The sequence below is a fragment of the Hypanus sabinus genome, chromosome 26 (assembly GCF_030144855.1).
Source record: "Hypanus sabinus isolate sHypSab1 chromosome 26, sHypSab1.hap1, whole genome shotgun sequence".
In the NCBI taxonomy this organism is placed as follows: Eukaryota; Metazoa; Chordata; class Chondrichthyes; order Myliobatiformes; family Dasyatidae; genus Hypanus; species Hypanus sabinus.
This window is the reverse complement of record NC_082731.1, coordinates 35357695-35378916: the sequence shown is the minus strand read 5'-3', so window position 1 is coordinate 35378916 and position 21222 is coordinate 35357695. Positions and strand designations below refer to the sequence as shown.

The window sequence follows — 21222 nt, the reverse complement described above, 5'->3', positions numbered from 1 at the left end:
CTCGTGGGTGGAAGTGGCTAATATGAGGAGGATAACTATAAAGTGATTGGAGGAAAGCTTAGGACAGGGGTAAGTTTTTTTTAAAGACCAGAGCAGTGGGTACGTAGAACTCCCTGCCGGGGTGGAAGAGGCAGATACATTAAAAGCAATTAAGAAACTCTTAAATAGGCACATGGACGATAGAAAAATGGAGGGCTTTGAAAGAGAGAAGGGTTAGATTGATTGTTAAAAGGTCAGTACAACCTTGTGGGCTGAGGGACCTGTACTATGCTCGAAGTTCCATGAGCAAGCTGTTGAAATATTCTTTTGAAGCTGCGTTCCAATTGGAATGTTACAAATATACAAAGAGGTTTAGTATCTGCACTCTAATAATTACTCACAGTCACCCTCATAATCACTAATTGCAGAGTTACATACAACCAATTTGTTCTTTAGAGGGTATGACTGAGCTATATAACTGTAACGTACTGTTTTGAGAATAAATACGATTATGATTACGACGTTGTGAATCAGTTTTCACAGCTTTGACTGTCAGCATCCTCATATTTCGCTGGACATAGCATCAGGAAATAGAGGGACGGCTTGATCCAAAGGAAGACCAGTGGAGAAGTTGAGGTGGTAAATGATATTTTATTAATAAACTGCAAAATAACAAGCCATGGAGGGAGGGGGGTGGGTCACAAAATAAGAAAGAACAGACACTTAACAAGGTAACTTGAGGCAAGGACAAACTAGTTGAGGCTGGGTGGTTCAATGAGTGAACAAGGATGATGGGTTTAAATAGGCTGAAGGTGATGAGTTGGAAATGAGAGACAGGTGTTTCCTGTTGGCTGGGAGCTGCCCACCTGTGTAAGCCTAACATATAGGGGCTTCAAGTGCCTCCTTCACTTTCCCATTAACTCATCTCCTCTCCCTCAGGTACTACTACTAATCTACAAATGAGATCAAGTAGCTAATTCATCTTACTACCTAAATGGCAGAAATATCAATTTCTCCTTCCGTCCCTTCTTTTTTTATTCCCAACTCTGGCCCCTTACCTCTTCTCACCTGCCCATTACTTCCCACTGGGTCCCATCATCCTTCTCTTTCTCCTATGGTCTACTCTCCTCTCCTATCAGATTCCTCCCTCTCCAGCCCCATACCTTTCCAACCCACCTGGCTTCATCTATCATCTTCTTTCCTTCCCATCACCTTTTTATTCTGTTGTCTTCCCCCTTCCTGTCCAGTCCCAAAGAAGGGTCTCAGCCCAAAATGTTGACTATTCATTTCCATGGATGCTGCCTGACCTGCTGAGTTCCACCAACATTTTGTGTGTGTCGCTCTGGATTTCCAGCACCTGCAGAATTTCTTGCGTTTACAAGTAACTAATCGGCCTGCACGTCCTTAGACTTCAGGAGGTAATCAGGGGATCAGGAGGAAACGCATGTGGTTTGATAGTGCAAACTCCATATAGACGGCACCCAAAGTCTGGAGTGAAACTATTGTGCTCGAGCAGTGGAGGAACTACATGTTTAGAGTGGGTAGAATACCAGCAGGGAATCAGTTGAGAAGAAGCTGAAATTGGCAGGAGCGACCATCAATACTGCAAAGTTCAAAGTAAATTTTATTATCAAAGTACATATATGTTACTCTGTACAACCCTAAGATTCACTTTCTTGTGGGAATACTCAATAACCCATAGAATAATAACCAGAACAGAATCAATAAAAGACCGTACACGTATGGCATTCAACCAATGAGCAGAAGACCACAAACTTCGCAAGTACAAAGACATGAAGTAGTAACAATAATATTACTCGATTGCGAGAGGCATTGATTGTGTGGATAGTCAGAAGCTTTTTCCCAGGGCTGAAATGACTAACATGAGAGGGCACAGGTTTAAGGTGCTGGGGAGCAGGTACAGAGGAGATGTCAGGGGTAAGTTTTTTTTATGCAGAGTGAGTGGAATGGGCTGCTGGTGATGGCGGTGGAGGTGGATACAATAGGGTCTTTTAAGAGAATCCTGGATAGGTAATTTCTAAAGTAAGTACATGTTCAGCACAGCATTGTGGGCCAAAGGGCCTGTATTGTTCTGTAGGTTTTCGATGTTTCTAAATAAATAAGCAATAAATATTCAGAATGGGATAAAGAACCTTTGAAAGTGAGTCCATGGTTGTGGGAACATTCCAATTACGGAGCAAGTGAAGTTATCCTATTTGGTTCAAGAGCCTGATGGTTGAGGGGTAATAACTGTTCCTGAACCTGGTGGTGTGAGTCCTGAGGCTCCTGCACCACCGTCTTGATGGCAGCAGTGAGAAGAGAGCATGTCCTGGTTGGCGGGGGTCCTTGACGATGGAGGCTGCTTTCCCGCAACAGTGTTTCATGTAGATATACTCAGTGGTGGCCAGGGCTTTACCTGCGATGGACTGGGCTGTATCCATTACTTTTTGCAGGATTTTCCATTCAAGAGCATTGGTGTTTCCATACCAGGATGTGATACAGCCAGTCAATATACTCTGCACCACAAATCTATAGAAGTTTGTCAAAGCCTTAGATGTCATGTCAAATCTTTTGCAAACTCCAAAGTAAGTAGACGTGCAACTGTACTTTCTTCATAATTGCAGTTACGTGCTGGGCTCAAGACAGATCTTCTGAAATAGTAACACCAAGGAATTTAAAGTTGCTGATCCTCTCCATATCTGATTCTCCAATGAGGACTGGCTTGTAGACCTCTGGTTCCCCTCTCCTGAATCATCTCCTTGGTCTTGCTGACATTAAATGGGAGGTTGTTGTTATGGCTCAGAGGTTGTGATAGAACTCAGCATAATATAAATGCCTGATTATTTTGATGTATTATACACACAAGTACAATATTGTTCCTGTTTTTGTTTAGAATTTCCCCTGAGGTAACCTTAGGGTTCTGTTCTAAAGTGAGAAGCGTGGGTTTGATTTGGTCTGTTGAGTGGTCTGTGCTTTCAGTCTTTGCACTATTCAAACCATTGTATATTTCCATTTGGCAGGTGATGGCGAAGAGGAAGATGATGCCCGGGAGGAGAAGCTGCCATCTTGTTTTGACTACGTCATGCATTTTTTGACCGTTTTCTGGAAAGTTCTCTTTGCCTTCGTCCCTCCCACGGAGTATTGGAATGGTTGGGCCTGCTTTGTCACCTGTATGTGCGTGATCGGCTTACTTACAGCTTTCATCAATGACCTCGCTTCACATTTCGGCTGCACGGTGGGGCTGAAGGATTCTGTTACTGCTGTGGTTTTCGTGGCCCTTGGCACCTCTATACCAGGTAAGTTATAGAATGGTGAAGGCCAGGTAACAACTGGCAAATGTTGCTGAAAATGAACTCTGAAATAACTACCTGAAACAAAAGTTAGAAAGTGCAAAATAAGTTTTGTTATATTGGCAACATGTGATTTGCCTGGTATTCAATTAAGTCAAGTCAAGTCACTTTTATTGTCATTTCAACCATAACTGCTGGTACAGTACATAGTAAAAATGAGACAACGTTTTTCAGGACCATGGTGTTACATGACACATTACAAAAATTAGGCTGAACTACGTAAAAAAAAACAGCACAGAGAAAAAAAACCACACAACAACTACACTAGACTACAGACTAGATTACTCAGCGTTAAAGAATTTTACGAAAGGCCACTCTCGGGTGAGAGGAGCAACACCTCATATTCTTGTTACAAGAGCATAGGAAGTGAACCTAAGTGCAGGACACAGGCACAGAGATTGAGTCTAGATGCTTACACGGGTATAAGTGCCAAGCAGCAAATAGGAGGAATCTTGACACGGAGCTCTGATATGGAACCTTGACTCAGAGAAACAGAGTCTCATAGGTAAATCTTAAGACAGGAGCTAGACTTAGAACAAACGGTTCTAAGTGGTCGGGAAACGTAGTTATCTCTTAGAAAAAAAGACCAACGAATTGGCGACTAGTGGTTGTGATGCTGAGGTTCTCATGCTGCAGTTCTTGATGGAGGCCAGGTGTGCTGTCATCAAAGAGAATTAGCAGTAAATGGGAAATTAACAATCAGAATCAAGGCATAATCAAAAGAGATTAGGAGCAAGATAGGAGATTAATGATGGAGACCATGACAATTCCGTCCGGGTAGCCTCCAACTCTATAAGACTATACAATATAGGAGCAGAATTAGTTCATTTGACCCATTGAGTCTGTTCTGCCATTTCATCATGGCTGATCCAATTTTCCTCTCAGCCCCAATCTTCTGCCTTGTCCCCATATCCCTTCAAGCCTGACCAGTCAAGAATCTATCAACCTTTGCCTTCAATATGAGTAAACACTTGTCCTCCCCAGCCTCCTGTGGCAAAGAAACACCACTTTCTGGCTAAAGGAATTCCCCCTCATCTCCGTTCTAAAAAGACGCCCCTCAATTCTGAGGCTGTGTCCTCTGGTCTTACTCAGCCACCATAGGAAACATTCACTCCACATCCACTCTATCAAGGCCTTTCAATATTCGATAGGTTTCAATTAGGTCACCCCTCAGTCATGAATATTGATTTCTCTAGCTTTCAATAATTTTTACCAATTCCCATTCCCTCTTCCATTCCCCACTTTGGCTCCACTCTTACCTCTTCTCTTCTCCTCACTTTATCACCATCTCCTCTGGTGCTCTTCCTCCTTCCCTTTCTCTCCACTCCTATCAGATCCCTTCTTCTTCAGCCCTTTATCTATTCCACCTATCACCTCCCACCTTCTTACTTCATTCCTCTCTCTCCCATCCACCAACCTTCCTTCTCACCTAGCTTCACCTAACTCCTGCCAGCCCATATTCTTCCCTCCCCCGCTCACCTTCCCATTCTCGTTTCTTCTCCATTCTTTTCCCATCATGAAAATGGGCTGAGGCCCAAAACGTTGCCTCCTCATTCCTTTCCATTGAAGCGGCCTGACCTGCTGAGCTCCTCCAGCGTTTTGTACGTGTGATGTGCTGAAAGTGGTGTTACTCGATCAGCGTCCCTGGTGAGATTGAATTTAATTGCCAAAGTGTTTAAGCAGCCCTGATAAAATTTTAAACGCTATATGAAGCTCAAAGACATTAACATGTTGATTAATGATGTCAAATCAATTCAAACAGCGTGGGACACAAGTTCTTTAAATGGGTTTCACAAGTATTAACTTGAGTCTATATTTTGGACCCCAAATGATGTTTCTATTTACTCAACCAGGATGGCTCGATAGTGCAGTGGTTAGCGTTAGCACTATTAGAGCGCCAGCAATCACTGATCAGGAACACGAGAGATTCTGCTGGTATTGGAAATCCAAATCAACGCACACAAAATGCTGGAGGAACTCAGCAGGTCAGGAATGGACAAACTCCTTACAGGCAACGGCGGGACATGAACCCGGGTCACCTGTACCGTGCATATGTGGCACCATATACAACCGTGATATACATTTTGTTGTGGGCATACTTAATAAATCCCACACCTATCTTCATTCCAGTGAGCGCCAACTGTTAGCGCTGTCTGTAAGGAGTTTGTACGTTCTCCCTGTGACCGCAAGGATTTCCTCCCAGTGCTCCGGTTTCCCCCCAAAGTCCAGAGACCTGCTGGGGGATTGCTGGGCGGTGTGGCTCGAAGGACAGGAAGGGCCTGTTCTGCGCTGTATCTCAATAAATAAAAAAACCTTATTGTATACAAGAGAAAATCTGCAGATGCTGGAAATCTGAGCAACACGCACTAAACGCTGGAGGAACTCAGCTGGCCAGGCAGCGCCTATGGAGAAAAAGTACAGTCGACACTTCGGGCCGAAGCCCTTCGGCAGGACTGGAGAAAAAAAGCTGAGGAGTAGGCCTGAAAGGTGGAGGGAGGGGAGAGAGAAAGGCCAAGCGACAGGTGAAACTGGGAGGGGGAGGGATGAAACAAGGAGCTAGGATGTTAATTGGTGAAAGGGACAGAAGGCCATGGAAGAAAGAGAGAAAAAAACCAGGTCGGGTGGAGGAGCACCAGAGGGAGGCGATGGGTGGGCAAGGAGAGAGGGACAAGGGGATGGGCAATGGTGAAAGGGTGGGGGGGGGGGGTGTGGTGGAGACATTACTGGAAGTTTGAGAAATCGATGTTCATGCCATCAGGTTGAAAGCTACCAAAGGTGTTGTTCCTCCAACTTAAGTGTGGCCTTATCCTGACAGTGGAGGAGGCCATGGATACACTTATTGGAACGGGTATGGGAAGCGGAATTAAAATGGGTGGCCGCTGGGAGATCCCGCTTGTTCTGGCAGATGGAGTGTAGATGCTCAGTGAAGTGGTCTCTCAATCTACGTTGGGTCTCATCGATATACAAGTGGCCATATCGGGAGCACCGAACACAACATATAACCCCAACAGAATCACAGCGGAAGTGTTGCCTCACCAGGAAGGAGGTTTTAGGGCCCTGAATGGTAGGGAGGGAGGAGATGTAGGGGCATTTGTTCTGCTTGCAGGAGGGAGATCAGTGAGGAGGGATGAATGGGGAAGGGAGTTGCGCAGGGAGCGATCCCCGCTGAAAGCAGAAAGTGAGGGTGGAGGGAAAGATGCGTTTGGTGGTGGGATCCATTTGGAGGTGGCGGACGTTTCGGAGAATCATGTGCTGGACACGAAGGCTGGTGGGGTGTTAGGTGAGGACAAGAGGAATCCTATCCCTGGTAGCTTGGCGGGAGGATGGGCTAAGAACGGTCGTGTGTGAAATGGAAGAGATGCGGTTGAGGGCAGCGTTGATGGCCCCTCTCTTTGAAAAAGGATGACATCTCCTTCGTTTTAGAATGAAAAGCTTCATGCTGAATCTTACCACGTGACACGCCACAGTCTAAACCATAGCCCCTAAACAGAGTTATGACCAGGTGATCAACCATTGTCACCCCAGCTTTGACTGGGGTGCTGTCACTCTTGGATTCAGCCTTGGTAGTGGATTCCATCATTTCTGCTCAGAACAGATTTTAGGAGATTTATTCAATAGCAGTTGAGGTATGAAACCCAGGTTTTACGAAGTTCAAAGTAAAGTTATCATCAAAGTACATATATGTCACCATATACAACCTGGAGATTCATTCTTTTGTGGGCACACACAGTAAATTCAATACCACAATAAAATCAATGGAAGACCACATCCAACAGAGCAGACAAGCAGGATCCAAAAGATTACAAACTGTGCAAATACAAAGGAAAAACATAATAATTACTATGAATAAATAAGAACTAAATATCAAGAACATGAGATGAAGAGTTCATGAAGGTGAGACCACAGGCTGTGGGAACAGTTCAATGATGGGACAAGTGAAGTTATCCCCTCTGCTTCAAGACTCTGATGGTTGAGGGGTAATAGCTGCTCCTGAACCTGGTGGTGTGAGTCCTGATGCTCCTGTACCTCCGTCCAGGTGGCAGCAGCGCGTGGAGAGCATGATTATTTCATTTTACATTGCTATGGCGAAAAAATGAATTGCTGGAAGAACTGAGCTGTTCAAGCAGTATCTGTGGAGGGAAAGTATCGGGTCAAGACCCTACGTTAGGATATGTGTCCATTTGGTAACACCCAAGTCCTTGGAAGCTACAGCATATTTTCAGCGGCGAACCTGCAGCGGAGACAACTTTTGACGTAGTGCAGCTCTGGCACTTCTCGTTGAGGTCCAGACAATGGTTTTCTTCCACCTTCTCAAGACAGCTGGCCAATGGTGGAGCGGCACGTGCACCCGACTTCGAGGCAGAGTGGTCCTAAGTTCGAATCCGGCCGGCTCCTTGCACGCTTTCCATCCGTGCTGGTTTGAGTGTCGAGCTGGCAGCTCGGCCTCATTGAAAAAAGTACAGATAAATGCTAAAGAAACGGCAAGGTTGCCATCTGATGTGCAACAAGGTGCGCAAAGGAATCAGAACAACAGTTTCTCCTGAGGCAGGCATCAGTGTTTCATTACAAACATTTTTATACCCTTGACGGATCTCGATGCTTTTGTGATCCAGATGTTCTTCAGAAGTCAAGACTGAGGCAGGAAACTTCTTGCTTACACCCATTTTATTAACTTACCAATAGCAAAGAAGAACGAGAAGAAGAAGAGGTGTCAAGAGTAATGAAAAGATTGGACTAAAAAGTAGTCGTGGTCGTCTCATATTAGAGATTGCAGCAAAATCCAGTGATGACAGTTAATCCATAAAATATCCAGATTCTGGAAGTGTGACACCTGCTACTGGAAACTAAGAAGCATCTGGAGAAGCAACTGTACCACAACTATTGGAAAATTCTTTGAACAAATACACACGCAGCATAAAGCAAAGTTCTTAGGCATACATAGAGCTAGGGTGCCTTAAAGTCTTGTATAGGACTGTATTTGTCAATGAGGAGCAGAGAGTGAGTTTGTAAATCCGGCAGGAGTAAAGGATTTTGGGAATGGCGAGGGTGGAGTGCGGTGGGAGGGGTGTGGGATGGGTGGCAGAGAAGGAGAACCAGGGCAAGTGTAATCACCCCCCAGCCCTGAGACATCAGGCAAGGTTCATTTGATTCCAAACAACTAGTGTATTGATAATTACAGGAAGTCTCTCTGGTGCATCCTGCTCCCTTCCCAACCACGATTTCTTTCTCCCTGTCCCCCTTCCCACTCTCAGTCCACAGCAGAGACCCAGATCAGAATCAGGTTTATCATCACTCACATGTGTCATGAAATTTGTTTTTTTTTTCTGTGTGGCAGCAGTGTAGTGAAATTACATAAATTACATAAAATTACTCCAGTACTGTGCAAAAGTCTTGGGTGTATTTATTTATATATAAAGTAAACTACAAGAAAATAACAATTCTATACCTTAATCCAGCCCCTGTTGCTACTTTAAAATCACTGCATCATCTTGGATGCATTCTTATTTCTTTGAATAGCTGGATTCAGTAAGAGAGCTCTAACAAGTAAGAACCAAAGAAATATAAGCAGGAGTCGGCCATCTGACCCGTCGAACCTGCTCCACCGTTCAATAAGACCATGGCTGATCTGGCCATGGACTCATCTCCACCTACCTGCCTTTTCCCCATAACTCTTAATTCCCATACCATGCAAAAATTGATCCAACATGAGACAGGATAGCATTTCAAGGTTGTACAGCATATCCAAATGGTTCCATTTTTATTAGCAGAGAATGTATACAGTGTACAAACTGAAATTCTTACTCTTCACAGACATCCACAAAACAGAAGAGCACCCTGGAAGAGTAAATGACAGAAAAACATTAGAACCCCCAAAACCCCCTCTCCCTCTTCCCCTGCACAACCTGGAGAATGGTAGCAAACAGCTGGTGGGGGAGTTCCAAGAGTGGGATCTCATCCCCCGTGAGAAACCACAGTTTGGGTGCTTTTGCAGATCGGGGACTTCGATAGAACTCTATCTACCTTGAAAAGGGAAAAGGAGACATCAAAGAGAGGAGTTTAAACTGTTTCCCTAGATGAGCTCAAAGAAGCAGCCATTTGACATTTTCTTAGCTCTGTCCCTCTAGTATCCAATTGATATTTATCATTTAATGTGGAACGCTTGGCTTGCGCTGTCATGTAAACACATGGAGCACTGGGATAATGTATCATGCTGTGTAACATTTCTTGGAGGTGCGCAGTTTAGAAATTTGCAGTGTTCCAAATGCAGCAGTCCATGTCCTAAAGTAGGGCCTTGACCCAACACTTTGGCTATACTTTGCCTCCACAGATGCTGCTTGACCTACTGAGATCTTCCAGCAATCTTTTTTTGTTCATATAACTACAACATTTGGGTTTCATACCATAGCAATTACTGAATAAATGTCCTGAAAATTCCATTTGGGAATGACGTTTGGAAAAACTTCATTGGATTGGGTTTTCAGGTATGGGAATGAAGGTTAAGATCTTAAATTCACTTAATGATCAGACAAGTAACATAAAGGACATACCCAATTCTCATTTATATAGAAGCAGGGAGGTGAGCTTGTAAGCTTTCTTATTTAAGTTTGTGTGACCCTTTAGAACAGAGGTAAGAAGGAATTGTTTTAGCCAGAGAGTAGTGAATCTGTGGAAAGCTCTTGCCAAAGACTGCAGTGGAGGCCAAGTTCATGGGTATATTTAGGATGGAAGTTGGTAGTTTCCTGATTGGTCAGGACATCAAAGGATATGGCGGGAAGGCAGGTGTATGGGGTTGAGTGGGATCCCAGATGGAATGGCAGAGCAAACTCGATGGCCCGAATGGCTTAATTCTGCTCCTATGTCTTGTGGTATTGTGATCTAAATAAATTACCATTTTCCTAGAGATTGGGTTAACCAGAGACTGGGAACTCAGGCCATGAAACATCTCGTGGAATAAAAAGAAAATTAAGTCAGTATGTGAGTCCCACCACCCCCATTCCTTTTTTTTCCCCTGAGAATGCAGGAACAAGTAATTTTGGATCCTGTGATTTCTGACCCACTGCAGTGTACAAGCAGCTTAGTATCCTGTGGCAGTGATAGAGTTGAGTGGTTGGTAGCCATCTGGAATAAAGAGCAAGGGCTGATTGATAAGTTTGTGGCCTAAGGTAGAAGGAGATGAGTTGTACAGCTCTCGTTACATGCACACGCAGGTCAACTCTTTGAGTGATTATGCAGAAAGTTTGAAGCTAATAACATCTCCTTCTTATGCCACAAACTTATAAATCACCCCTGCGGTCGACCACTTCTGGAGGTCCAAGACGCCGACTTCTACAGAGAAGGGTTCTGTATGCTTCACGACCACTGGACTAAGTGTGTAAATGTAGGAGGGGACTATGTTGAAAAATGAATATGCTAGGTTTTCTAAAATTGACTCCCTCTACCTTAGGCCATGAACTTACCAATCACCCCTCGTATAACCACCATGAGTAATAGAAATGTTTAAGATGGATTAAAGACAAAAAATGGTGGTTCATGGCCTCCTCTTGTGCCCAGATGAGGCCACCCTTATGGTGGAGGAGAAACAACACCTTATATCCCCTTGACACTCCGTGGCATCATCATCAGTGAATTCCCCACTATCCTGCAGCGTGTAACTCACCGCCCGACTCCCCAGAGCCTGTCCCCCATCTACAAGGCTCAGGTCAGGAGTGTAATGAAATACTCGCCACTCGCCTGGATGAGGGCAGCTCCATCAACACTCAAGAGGCTTGACACCATCCAGTACAAGGCAGCCCTCTCGATTGGTACCCCAATCCCCCCACCATCGACCAACAGCTGCAGCAGTGTGTACTGTCTACAAGATGCACTGCAACAACACATCAAAGTTCCTAAGGCAGCACCTTCCAGACCCAAGACCAACACCATCTAGAAGGCCGAGAACAGCAGATCCCTGGGAACCCCACCACTTGGAAATCCCCCTCCGAGTCACTCACCAGCCTGACTTGGAAACATATCGCTGTTTGTTCTATCATTTTCGCCGGGTCAAAATCATGGAATTCCCTCCCTAACAGCTCTGTGGGCATACCTACACCTCAGGGACTGTAGCAGTTCAAGAAGGCTCATCACCACCTTCTCAAGGGCAACTCAGGATGGGCAATAAATGCTGGCTTAGCAAGCGACGCCCATATAAATGAATAAAAAGAAAATTCCATCTGTGTAGCCTCCAACCTGAAGGCATGAATATCGATTTCTCCTGCGCTGATTTTTTCTCCTCTCCCACCAGTCTTCTTCTATTTCCTCTTACATCTTCTCACCTGTCTATCACCTCCCTCCAGGTCCCCTCCTCCTTTCCTTTCTCCGATGGTCCACTCTCCAGCCCTTGAACTTTCCCACCTACTTGGCTTGTATCATCTTCTAGCTAGTCTCCTTCTCCTTCCTCACCACCCCACCTCTTTATTCTGATGTCTTCCCCTTTTCACTTCAGTCCTGAAGAAGGGTCTCGGCCTGAAATGTCAACTGTTTATACATTTCCATAGACGCTGTCTGATCTGGTCAGCTCCTCCAGCATTTTGCGCGTGTCGCCAAAAGAAAACCACCAAGGCTATTTCAATGTTAGTTCTTAATTCACAGATGGAAAAGAGGCTGCCATACTGGACCTTTTAAAGTACAAGGACAATTCTAAAATAAACAGGAGGAGGTCATGGTAATGACAACGTTGCATACATTCACATAAATAAATCACACACATCTCCCATAGTGACACCAAGACTGGGTGTGTTGTGGACAGTGAAAAATGATAACCATGCTTGCAGCATATCCTGGACCAGCTGAAAAAAAATGGGATGAAAACAGGAGATGGAACTTAATGGAATTTGGGAGGACCAACTGGTGTAGGACTTGCACAGCGAACGGTAGAGTGTGGTAGAAGAAAGAGACCTGGAAATAGAGATCCATAATTCCATAAAAGTGGCACCACAGGTAGGTCGGGCCGCAAAGGGAGCTTATGGCACATTAAACTATTGAGTTCAAGAGTTAGGATGTCACGTTGAAGTTGTACAAGATGACAATGAGGCCAAATTTGAAGCCAGGTTCTGGTTAACCTACGTACAGGAAAGGTATCAATCAAATTAAAAGTGTACAGAGACAGTTTACAAGGATGTTGTTGGAACTTAAGTACCTGAATTACAGGAAAAGGTTGGGACGTTATTTCCTGGAATCCTGGGGTACGAGGGGAGATTTGATAGTGAAACACTCTGGTTCCATCGAGTTTCGGCCCCACTCCGGGTCAAATCTTACGACCTCTCTTCTCCAGTGTCTTCTCTCTTCTTTCCTAAACAAAAGCCCCAAGCCCAGCCTTGGTGTCCCTCATCAGAGAAACTGCCCCTCAATCCGGCCATCCTAATCGGATAGGCACACAATTCTCCCATCTCTTATCTTCACAGTAACCCAAACAAGCATCTTGCAGAGAACAGCACAAAAAATCAAAGACAGGGCAGCATAAAAGTAAAAAAAAAATGATCCAGGGCACTGCAGAGGTATACAAATTTAAGAGGGGTATAAATGGGCTAAATGCAGCAGGCATTTTCCACCGAGGTTGGGTGAGACTAGAACTAGAGGTGATGGGTTAAGGGTGAAAGGTTAAATGGTTAAGGGGACCATGAAGAGGAACTCCTTCACTCAGAGGGGGATGTGAGTGTGGAGCGAGTTTCCAACAGATGTGGTGGATTGGGTTTGATTGCAATTTATATAAGTACATGGATGGGAGGGCTATGAGAGTTATGGTCCAGGTGCAGGCCAGTGGGACTAGGCAGACTAACAGTTCAATAGGCCTGATTCCTTGCTGCAGCACTCTGTGGCTCCAGCACAGAAATTAATAAAACACAAGCATAAATCAGTTAATAAATGGCTCTATGTGAAACATTAAAGAAGCGTAAATTTATTGGAAGATAATAAATAGCCCACACATTCACACGATAGCTGATTCATCACAAGGTAAACAATGTAACATTAGCAAAAAGTAATGCATATTTGAACAGTCTATTAGTGGTGTTAGACTGTACAAAACACCCAACTAACAAAGAGCTTTGATGCTGGGTTGCAGGAGGTCGCGGTAAACAGGAGAAAACGTTGCCTTTGCAGTTTATGAGCAGATTGCTGTTGTTCCCATCGCTGTCAGGGAGCCCCCTCTGGCCTTGGGAGAAAGCTGTCATCGGGAGGGGGGGGGGGGGGGTTCATGATGGTTTGACAACAGAAAGATCACCACGCTAACAGTTTGCGGTAAAATTCGTAGGCGTATGACTGAGTCACGTTAGGGTGGCACCATTCCAACCATGTCAATCCGTGGCCTCCTCTCCTTCCACCATGAGGCCACTCTCAGGTTGGAGAAGCAACACCTCTTATCCCATCTGGGTAGCCCCCAGATCGACTTCTCCAAATTCCAGTAATTTCCCCCCCCCCCCTTCCCCTTTCCTCTTCTTAATTTCTCCACTCTGGCCTCTTACCTCTTCTCCTCACCTGCCTGTCCCCTCCCCTGGTGCCCCTCCTCCTTTCCTTTCTCCCATGATCCTTTCTCCTCTCCTATCAGATTCCTTCTTCTCCAGCCCTTTGCCTTTTCCGCTGATGACTTCCCAACTTTTTGCTTCATTGCCCCATCCCTCACCCACCTGGCTTCACCTGTCACCTTCTAACTTGTCCTCCGTCCCGTCCCCCCACCTTACTTTGGCATCTTTCCCCATTCCTTCCCGGTCCTGAAGAAGGGTCTCGGCCTGAAACATCGACTGTCTATTCGGCACTGAATGACCTGCTGAGTTCCTCCAGCATTTTGTGTGTGTTGCCCTTTGATTATTTTTGCAAGGCAGCAGAGATAATCAGGTTCTTGAGAAACAAGGGAGTAGAAGACCATTCAAGAGGAATATGGGATTGAGTTTACAGTCAGATAGGTCCATGATAGACTTGATGTGGAGAGGATGCTTCCTATGGTGGGGAATTCTAAGATCAGAGGATACAGCCTCAGAATAGAGTGTTTTTCATTTAGAATGGAGATGAGGAGGAATTTCTTTAACCAGAGGATGGTGAATCTGATCCCACACGTGGTTGTGGAGGCCAAGTTGTTGGGTATATATTTAAGGCAGAGGAATTTATTTGTCAATGTGGAGCAGAGGGTGAGTTTGTAAATCCGGCGGAAGTAGAGGATGTTGAGGATGGTGAGGGTGGAGCGGGGTGGGAGGGGTGTGGGACAGGTGGCAGAGAGGGCTGATAGATTCTTGACTAGTCATGGCATGGAGGAATATGGCCAGAAGGCTTGAGATTGGGGCAGAGAGGGAAAATGGGTCAGCTATGATGAATTGGCAGAGCAGACTTGATGGTCCAGCTGGCTCCTCTATCTTATGGAATTATTGCCTTATGATCTGACTGATTGTCATTGCAAGCTGAAGGAGCCAGGAGACCCATTTGTGTTCCTAATCCATTAGTAATTCAGCATAAGTACTGAACTGTTGAGCTCCTCCAGCATTTTGTGTGTGTGTGTGCTGCATGATAAAAATCCCATCATTTTACACCTTGCCTAAACAAATCTATCTTTTGCATTAGGAATATAATCCTTTATGTCAGGATTTAGCATCACATAAAAATCCTATTGGGAAAAAGAATAACTTTGAGAAACGTACAGTGCTGTGTACAGTAAAGGTTTTAGGCACACGTATATAGCTAGGGTGTCTAAGACTTTTCATGGTACTGTAGTAATTTTATGTATTGCAATGTACTGCTGCAAAAAAAAAACAGATTTCATGACATACGTGAGTGATGATGAACCTGATTCTGATCTGGCTCTCTATTGTGGACTGATTGTGGGAAAGGGGCAGGGAGAGGGGAATCATGGTTGGGAAAAGCGGAAGGGAGCAGGAAGCACTAGAGACACTTTCTGTAATAATCAATACGCCAATTGTGTGGAATCAAATGACCTTGCCTGGTGTCTCAGGACTGGCTGGGTGTGTCTGTACCTACACCACTTCCCCCTGCCCCTGGTACTCCTTCTCCACCACCTGTCCCACACTTTTCCAATGACGCTCCACCCTCACCATTCCCAACATCCTTTGCTCCCGCCAGATTTACAAACCCGCTCTTCCACTCCATGTTGACAGATATAGTACTGTGCAAGCGTCTTTGGTACGCTAGATGTATATATGTGTCTAAGACTTTTACATAATACTGTAATTCCAAGAGGTGCGTTGCTTGAGTAAAACGTGACACCAGAGGATGACGCATAGCACAAATTAGAAGGGACTGGACAAAGATAATCATGTTAATTATTTAGACATTAGGTCCAGGAGTAGACTGGACTATCGGGGGTCAGTTTAGTTTCAAATTCAACTACATTGTTTAAAAAGGGGCTGGGGAAGTATTTGAAAGGCAAGAATTTGCAGGTCTGTGGGTAGAAGTTGGAAGAATAGAACTAAAGTTCATAGCCAATTAATATCAAAGTACATGTATGCACTATATATAATCTGCAATTTATTTTCTCGCTACTCTATACAGTAGAATATTAACTATGACAGGATCAATGAAAGATCAACCAGAGAGCAGAAGACAACAAACTGTGCAAATGCAAATATAAATAAATAGCAATAAATAAGGAGAACATGAGATGATGAGATAAAAAGTCCTTAAAGTGAGATCGTTGGATGTAGAAACATTTTCAATGATGGCACAAGTGAGTTGTTCAAGAGCCTGATGGTTGAGGGGTAGTAACTGTTCTTGAACCTGGTAGTGGGAGTCCTGAGGCCCTTGTACCTTCTATCCAATGGCAGCTGTGAGAAAAGAGCACGGCCTACGTGGTGGGGATCTCTGATGATGCATGCTGCTTTCCTACAACAGTGTTTCATGTAGATGTACTCAGTGGTTGGATTATACAGGTCTGAATCCACTACTTTTTGTGGGATTTTCCTGGCATTCCCCATTTTTACTCGGTTAGACATTCATTTTAGAAATAATCCATAAAGTTGTAAACAAATATCTTGATTCACAACGAACTTGAGTGCAAGATAATCTCAGCACACTGGTCAGATTTGGAGTATTCCTTCACAGCAAAGAGTCCCAACCCTTTTTTATAAAATCTCCCTCTCAGCCCCAATCTCCTGCCTTCTCCCCATATTCCTTCATGCCCTGACCGATCTATCAACCTCTGCCTTAAATATATACAAAGACTTGGCCTCCCCAGCTGCCTGGGGCAAAGAATTACACAGATTCCCCACTCTCCGGCTAAAGAAATTCTACCTTATCCTCATTCTGAAAGGACGCCCCTCTATTTTGAGGCTGTGTCCTCTGGTCTTAGACTCTGCCACCATAGGACGCTCAAAGCAGCTGTGCATGTTGACTCTGTGGTTAAGAAGGCGTATGGTGTATCGGCTTTCATCAATCATGGAATTGAAATTAGGAGCTGAGAGGTAATATTACAGCTATATAGGACACTGGTCAGACCCCACTTGGAGCACTGTGCTCAGTTCTGGTCCACTCACTACAGGAAGGATGTGGAACCCATAGAAATGGTGCAGAGGAGATTTACAAGGGTGTTGCCTGGATTGGGGAGCATGCCTTGTGAGAATAGGTTGAGCGAACTCAGCCTTTTCTACTTGAAGAAGGATGAGAGATGACCTGACAGAGGTGTACAAGATGGTGAGAGGCATTGATCATGTGGATAGTCAGAGGCTTTTTCCCCAGGGCTGAAATGGTTGCCACAAGAGGACACAGGTTTAAGGTGCTGGGGAGTAGGTACAGAGGAGACGTCAGGGGTAAGTTTTTTACTCAGAGAGTGGTGAGTGCGTGGAACGGGCTGCTGGCAACGGTGGTGGAGGCGGATACGATAGGGTCTTTTAAGAGACTTTTGGATAGGTACATGCAGCTTTGTAAAATAGAGGGCTATAGGTAAGCCTAGTAATTTCTAAGGTAGGGATGTGTTCGGCACAACTTTGTGGGCCGAAGGGCCTGTATTGTGCTGTAGGTTTTCTACGTTTCTATAGGAAACATCCTCTCCATCAAGGCCTTCCACCATTCGATAGGTTTCAATGAGGTTACCCCTCATTCCTCTGAACTCCAGTGAGTACAGGCCCAGAGCCATCAATCGTTATGTGTTATGGAGCCTAACAGTTAACCGAGGGGTCCATGGACCCCAGGTTGGGAGCCCCTGCTTTACAGCAAGTGTGAGCCGACATTTTAACTATAAAAGCACACTCCAAGGTTACAATGAATAAAGCAGAGGTGTGACAACTCTGTTGAATGGTGCTTTGGAAGAAAGCCTTGGCAGTGGTACTTTGACATTGGAACTTACTGCTCACTCGCTGGCTTATAGAAAATGGAACCCTCAGTGTCACCCTGAGCAAACTCCAGTGCAGGAATCACAGAGACTTCAGCTATTCAAACAAAACCGAAGAATTCATACAAAATTACCCCATGTAAACTGTACAGCATCTTAGAACCATAGAACATTACAGCACAGAAACAGGTCTTTTGGCCCTTCTTGCCTGTGCCGAACCATTTTTCTGCCGAGTCCCACTGACCTGCACCTGGACCATATTCCTCCATACCCCTCTCATCCATGTACCTGTCCAAGTTTTTCTTAAATGTTAAAAGTGAGCCAGCATTCACCACTTCATCTGGCAGCTCATTCCGCACTCCCACCACTCCCTGTGTGAAGAAGCCCCCACTAATGTTCCCTTTAAACATTTCCCCCTTCCCCCTTAACCCATGTCCTCTGGTTTTTTTCTCCCCTAGCCTCAGTGGAAAAAGCCTGCTTGCATTCACTCTATATATACCCATCATAATTTTATACACCTCTATCAAATCACCCCTCATTCTCCTACGCTCCAGGGAATAAAGTCCTAACCTATTCAACCTTTCTTTGTAACTTAGTTTCTCAAGTCCCATCTTGAAGAACAGATTTCACTCACAGTGCACAGGGGAACTCGGTTTGAGGGGTTAGAAAGCCCCATGGAGCACATGGGAATTCAGGACCAATCAGACAGTCCCGGTGTCCAGACGAAGCCATAATCCCCAAAGACAACAGCTACGATGCAAGAAATCACTGTGCTAATTAAAATATCCCAAATTGAATAAAAAAGTGATAAACACAAAGAGAGCTTAACAATCCCCAAGATCCCAAATGAGACGCCTGCAACACGAAGTGAAAAAAACAGAGCTGGTCCAAAGACAAACAATTAGACATAAAAGGTAAACAATCCAAGGAACACTGCAAACCCACAAGGGGACACTAAGAAAATGAAATTGGTGTAGAATTAAAAAGAAACTTTTCTTTTAAAAACCACCTCTGGTTGTGACAGGAGCATAGAACAGTACAACACTAGAACAGGTCCTTCAGCTGACAATGTTGTGCTGAACAAATTAAATTTGTAATCAATTGCCCTCCTCGGCTTCATTGTACTCCTTAGGTAATGCTAAGGAATGGTTCAGGATTTACCTAATAAAGTGGCCGCTGAGAGCGTGTTCATGGTCTTCTGCTGGTGTAGCCATCCACTTCAACATTCAGCATGTTGTGCATTCAGAGGTGCTCTTCTGCATGTATTGTCGCATGTATTCTGTTGTCGCATGTATTCGAGTTACTGTCGCTTTCCTGTCAATAGAGTCTGGCCATTCTCCTCTGCCCTCTTTCATTAACGAGGCATTTTAGCCAGAAGATCTGCCGCCTACTGGATGTTTTTTTTTGTTTTTCACACCATTCTCTGTAAACTCCAGAGACTGTTGTGTGTGAAAATCCCAGGAGATCAGCAGTTTCCAAGATACTCAAACCACTAACACAAACAATTACTCCCTGGTCAAAGCCACTCAGATATTACCCAGGACATCTTCAGGGAGCGGTGTCTCAGAAAGGCAGCGGCCATTATTAAGGACCCCCAGCACCCAGGGCATGCCCTTTTCTCACTGTTACCATCAGGGAGGAGGTACAGAAGCCTGACGGCACACACTCAGCGATTCAGGAACAGCTTCTTCCCCTCTGCCATTAATTCCTAAAGGGATATTGAACCCATGAACACTACCTCACTTTCTAATATACATTATTTCTGATTTTGCACAATTTTTAATCTATTCAATATAGATATATTGTTACTTATTTTTCTTCTAGATTATGGATTGCATTGAACCGCTGCTGCTAAGTTAACAAATTTCACAACACGTGCCGGTGATAATAAACCTGAATCTGATTCTGATTCAGATATACTTGTTCCCCATTCTGATGTTTGGTCTGGGCAACAACTGAACCTTGTCATCGTTTCTGCATGCTTTAATGCATTGAGTTGCTGCCACATGAGCAGGTGTACAGGTGCACATAATAAAATGACCACTGAGTGTACGTATGTCTCTGGAATGTTAACCAAAGGAGACAACTACAGGGACAGCCAAACTATAAACTCTGTTAACTCTTGGTGATGGATTGACAGATTTTCCCTACAACGGGATGTTCATAATTACCATTATGTGCCATGTCTAATCACGTGGGCAATCATGGTGGCATTCTTGGAAAATTTTTCTACAGCAGTTGTCTGCCACTGCCTTTCTGGGCAATGTCTTTACAAGACAGGTAGCCCCAGCCATTATCAATATTCTTCAGAGATTGTCTGCCTGGCGTCAGTGGTCATAGAAACATAGAAAATAGGTGCAGGAGATGCTGCATTTAATTCCCTCGTCTAAATCATTAATATATATTGTAAACAACTGGGGTCCCAGCACTGAGCCTTGTGGTACCCCACTTGTCACTGCCTGCCATTCTGAAAAGGTCCCGTTTACTCCCACTCTTTGCTTCCTGTCTGCCAACCAATTCTCGATCCACATCAATACCATACCCCCAATACCGTGTGCTTTAAGTTGGCACACTAATCTCCTGTGTGGGACCTTGTCAAAAGCCTTTTGAAAATCTAAATGTACCACATCCACTGGCTCTCCCCCATCCACTCTACTAGTTACATCTTTAAAAAGTTCTATAAGATTCGTCAGACATGATTTTCCTTTCACAAATCCATGCTGACTTTGTCCGATGGTTTCACCTCTTTCCAAATGAGCTGTTATCACATCTTTGATAACCAACTCTAGCATTTTCCCCACCACTGATGTCAGACTAACTGGTCTATAATCCCCCGGTTTCTCTCTCCCTCCTTTTTTAAAAAGTGGGGTTACATTAGCTACTCTCCAATCCTCAGGAACTAATCCAGAATCTAAGGAGTTTTGAACAATTATCACTAATGCACCCACTATTTCTTGGGCTACTTCCTTAAGCACTCCATCTAGACCATCTAGTTCTGGGGATTTATCTGCCTTTAATCCTTCATCTTACCTAACACCACTTCCCTACTAACATGTATTTCCCTCAGTTCCTCCATTTCACTAGACCCCCCGGTCCCTTACTATTTCCGGAAGATTATTTATGTCCTCCTTAGTGAAGACAGAACCAAAGTCGTTATTCTTATAGTTATAGGTACCAACCAGATAACCAGGACTTGTGATCGGCACCGGCTGTTCATACAACCATCCACCACCTGCTCTCATGGCTTCAGGTGACCCTGATAGGGGGCTGAGCAGGTGCTACCCCTTGCCCAAGGGTGACCTGCAGGCTAGCGGAGGGAAGCAGGGCCTTACACCTCCTTTGGGAGAGACATATCTCCACTCTGCCATCCAAAATTAAAGTTAGTCCTCATAATACCCGAAAATGCATTTCTTTTTTTTAAACTATGTTACACAATATTATGATGGTACAGAGATAGTATCTGGTGAGTTTCAGTCTGCTTGTAAGAACATTCAGGATCTCTACCTCCATCGGCAGGCCAGCATTTCAATATCAAATATTGAAAGGCCTCGAGAGGGTGGATGTGCAGAGATCGTATCCTATGGTGGG

General features: G+C 44.6%; 1 protein-coding gene across 2 annotated transcripts in view; it reads left to right on the top strand.

The window, feature by feature from the left end:
* Positions 1 to 21222, top strand: part of LOC132381432 (sodium/calcium exchanger 3-like) — a 587903-nt gene that overhangs the window by 559938 nt on the left and 6743 nt on the right. For both annotated transcript variants that reach the window (XM_059950836.1, XM_059950838.1), the window contains one exon: positions 3000 to 3275. In XM_059950836.1, coding sequence (XP_059806819.1) covers positions 3000 to 3275 — 276 coding nt within the window. The remainder of the gene's footprint in view (positions 1 to 2999; positions 3276 to 21222) is intronic.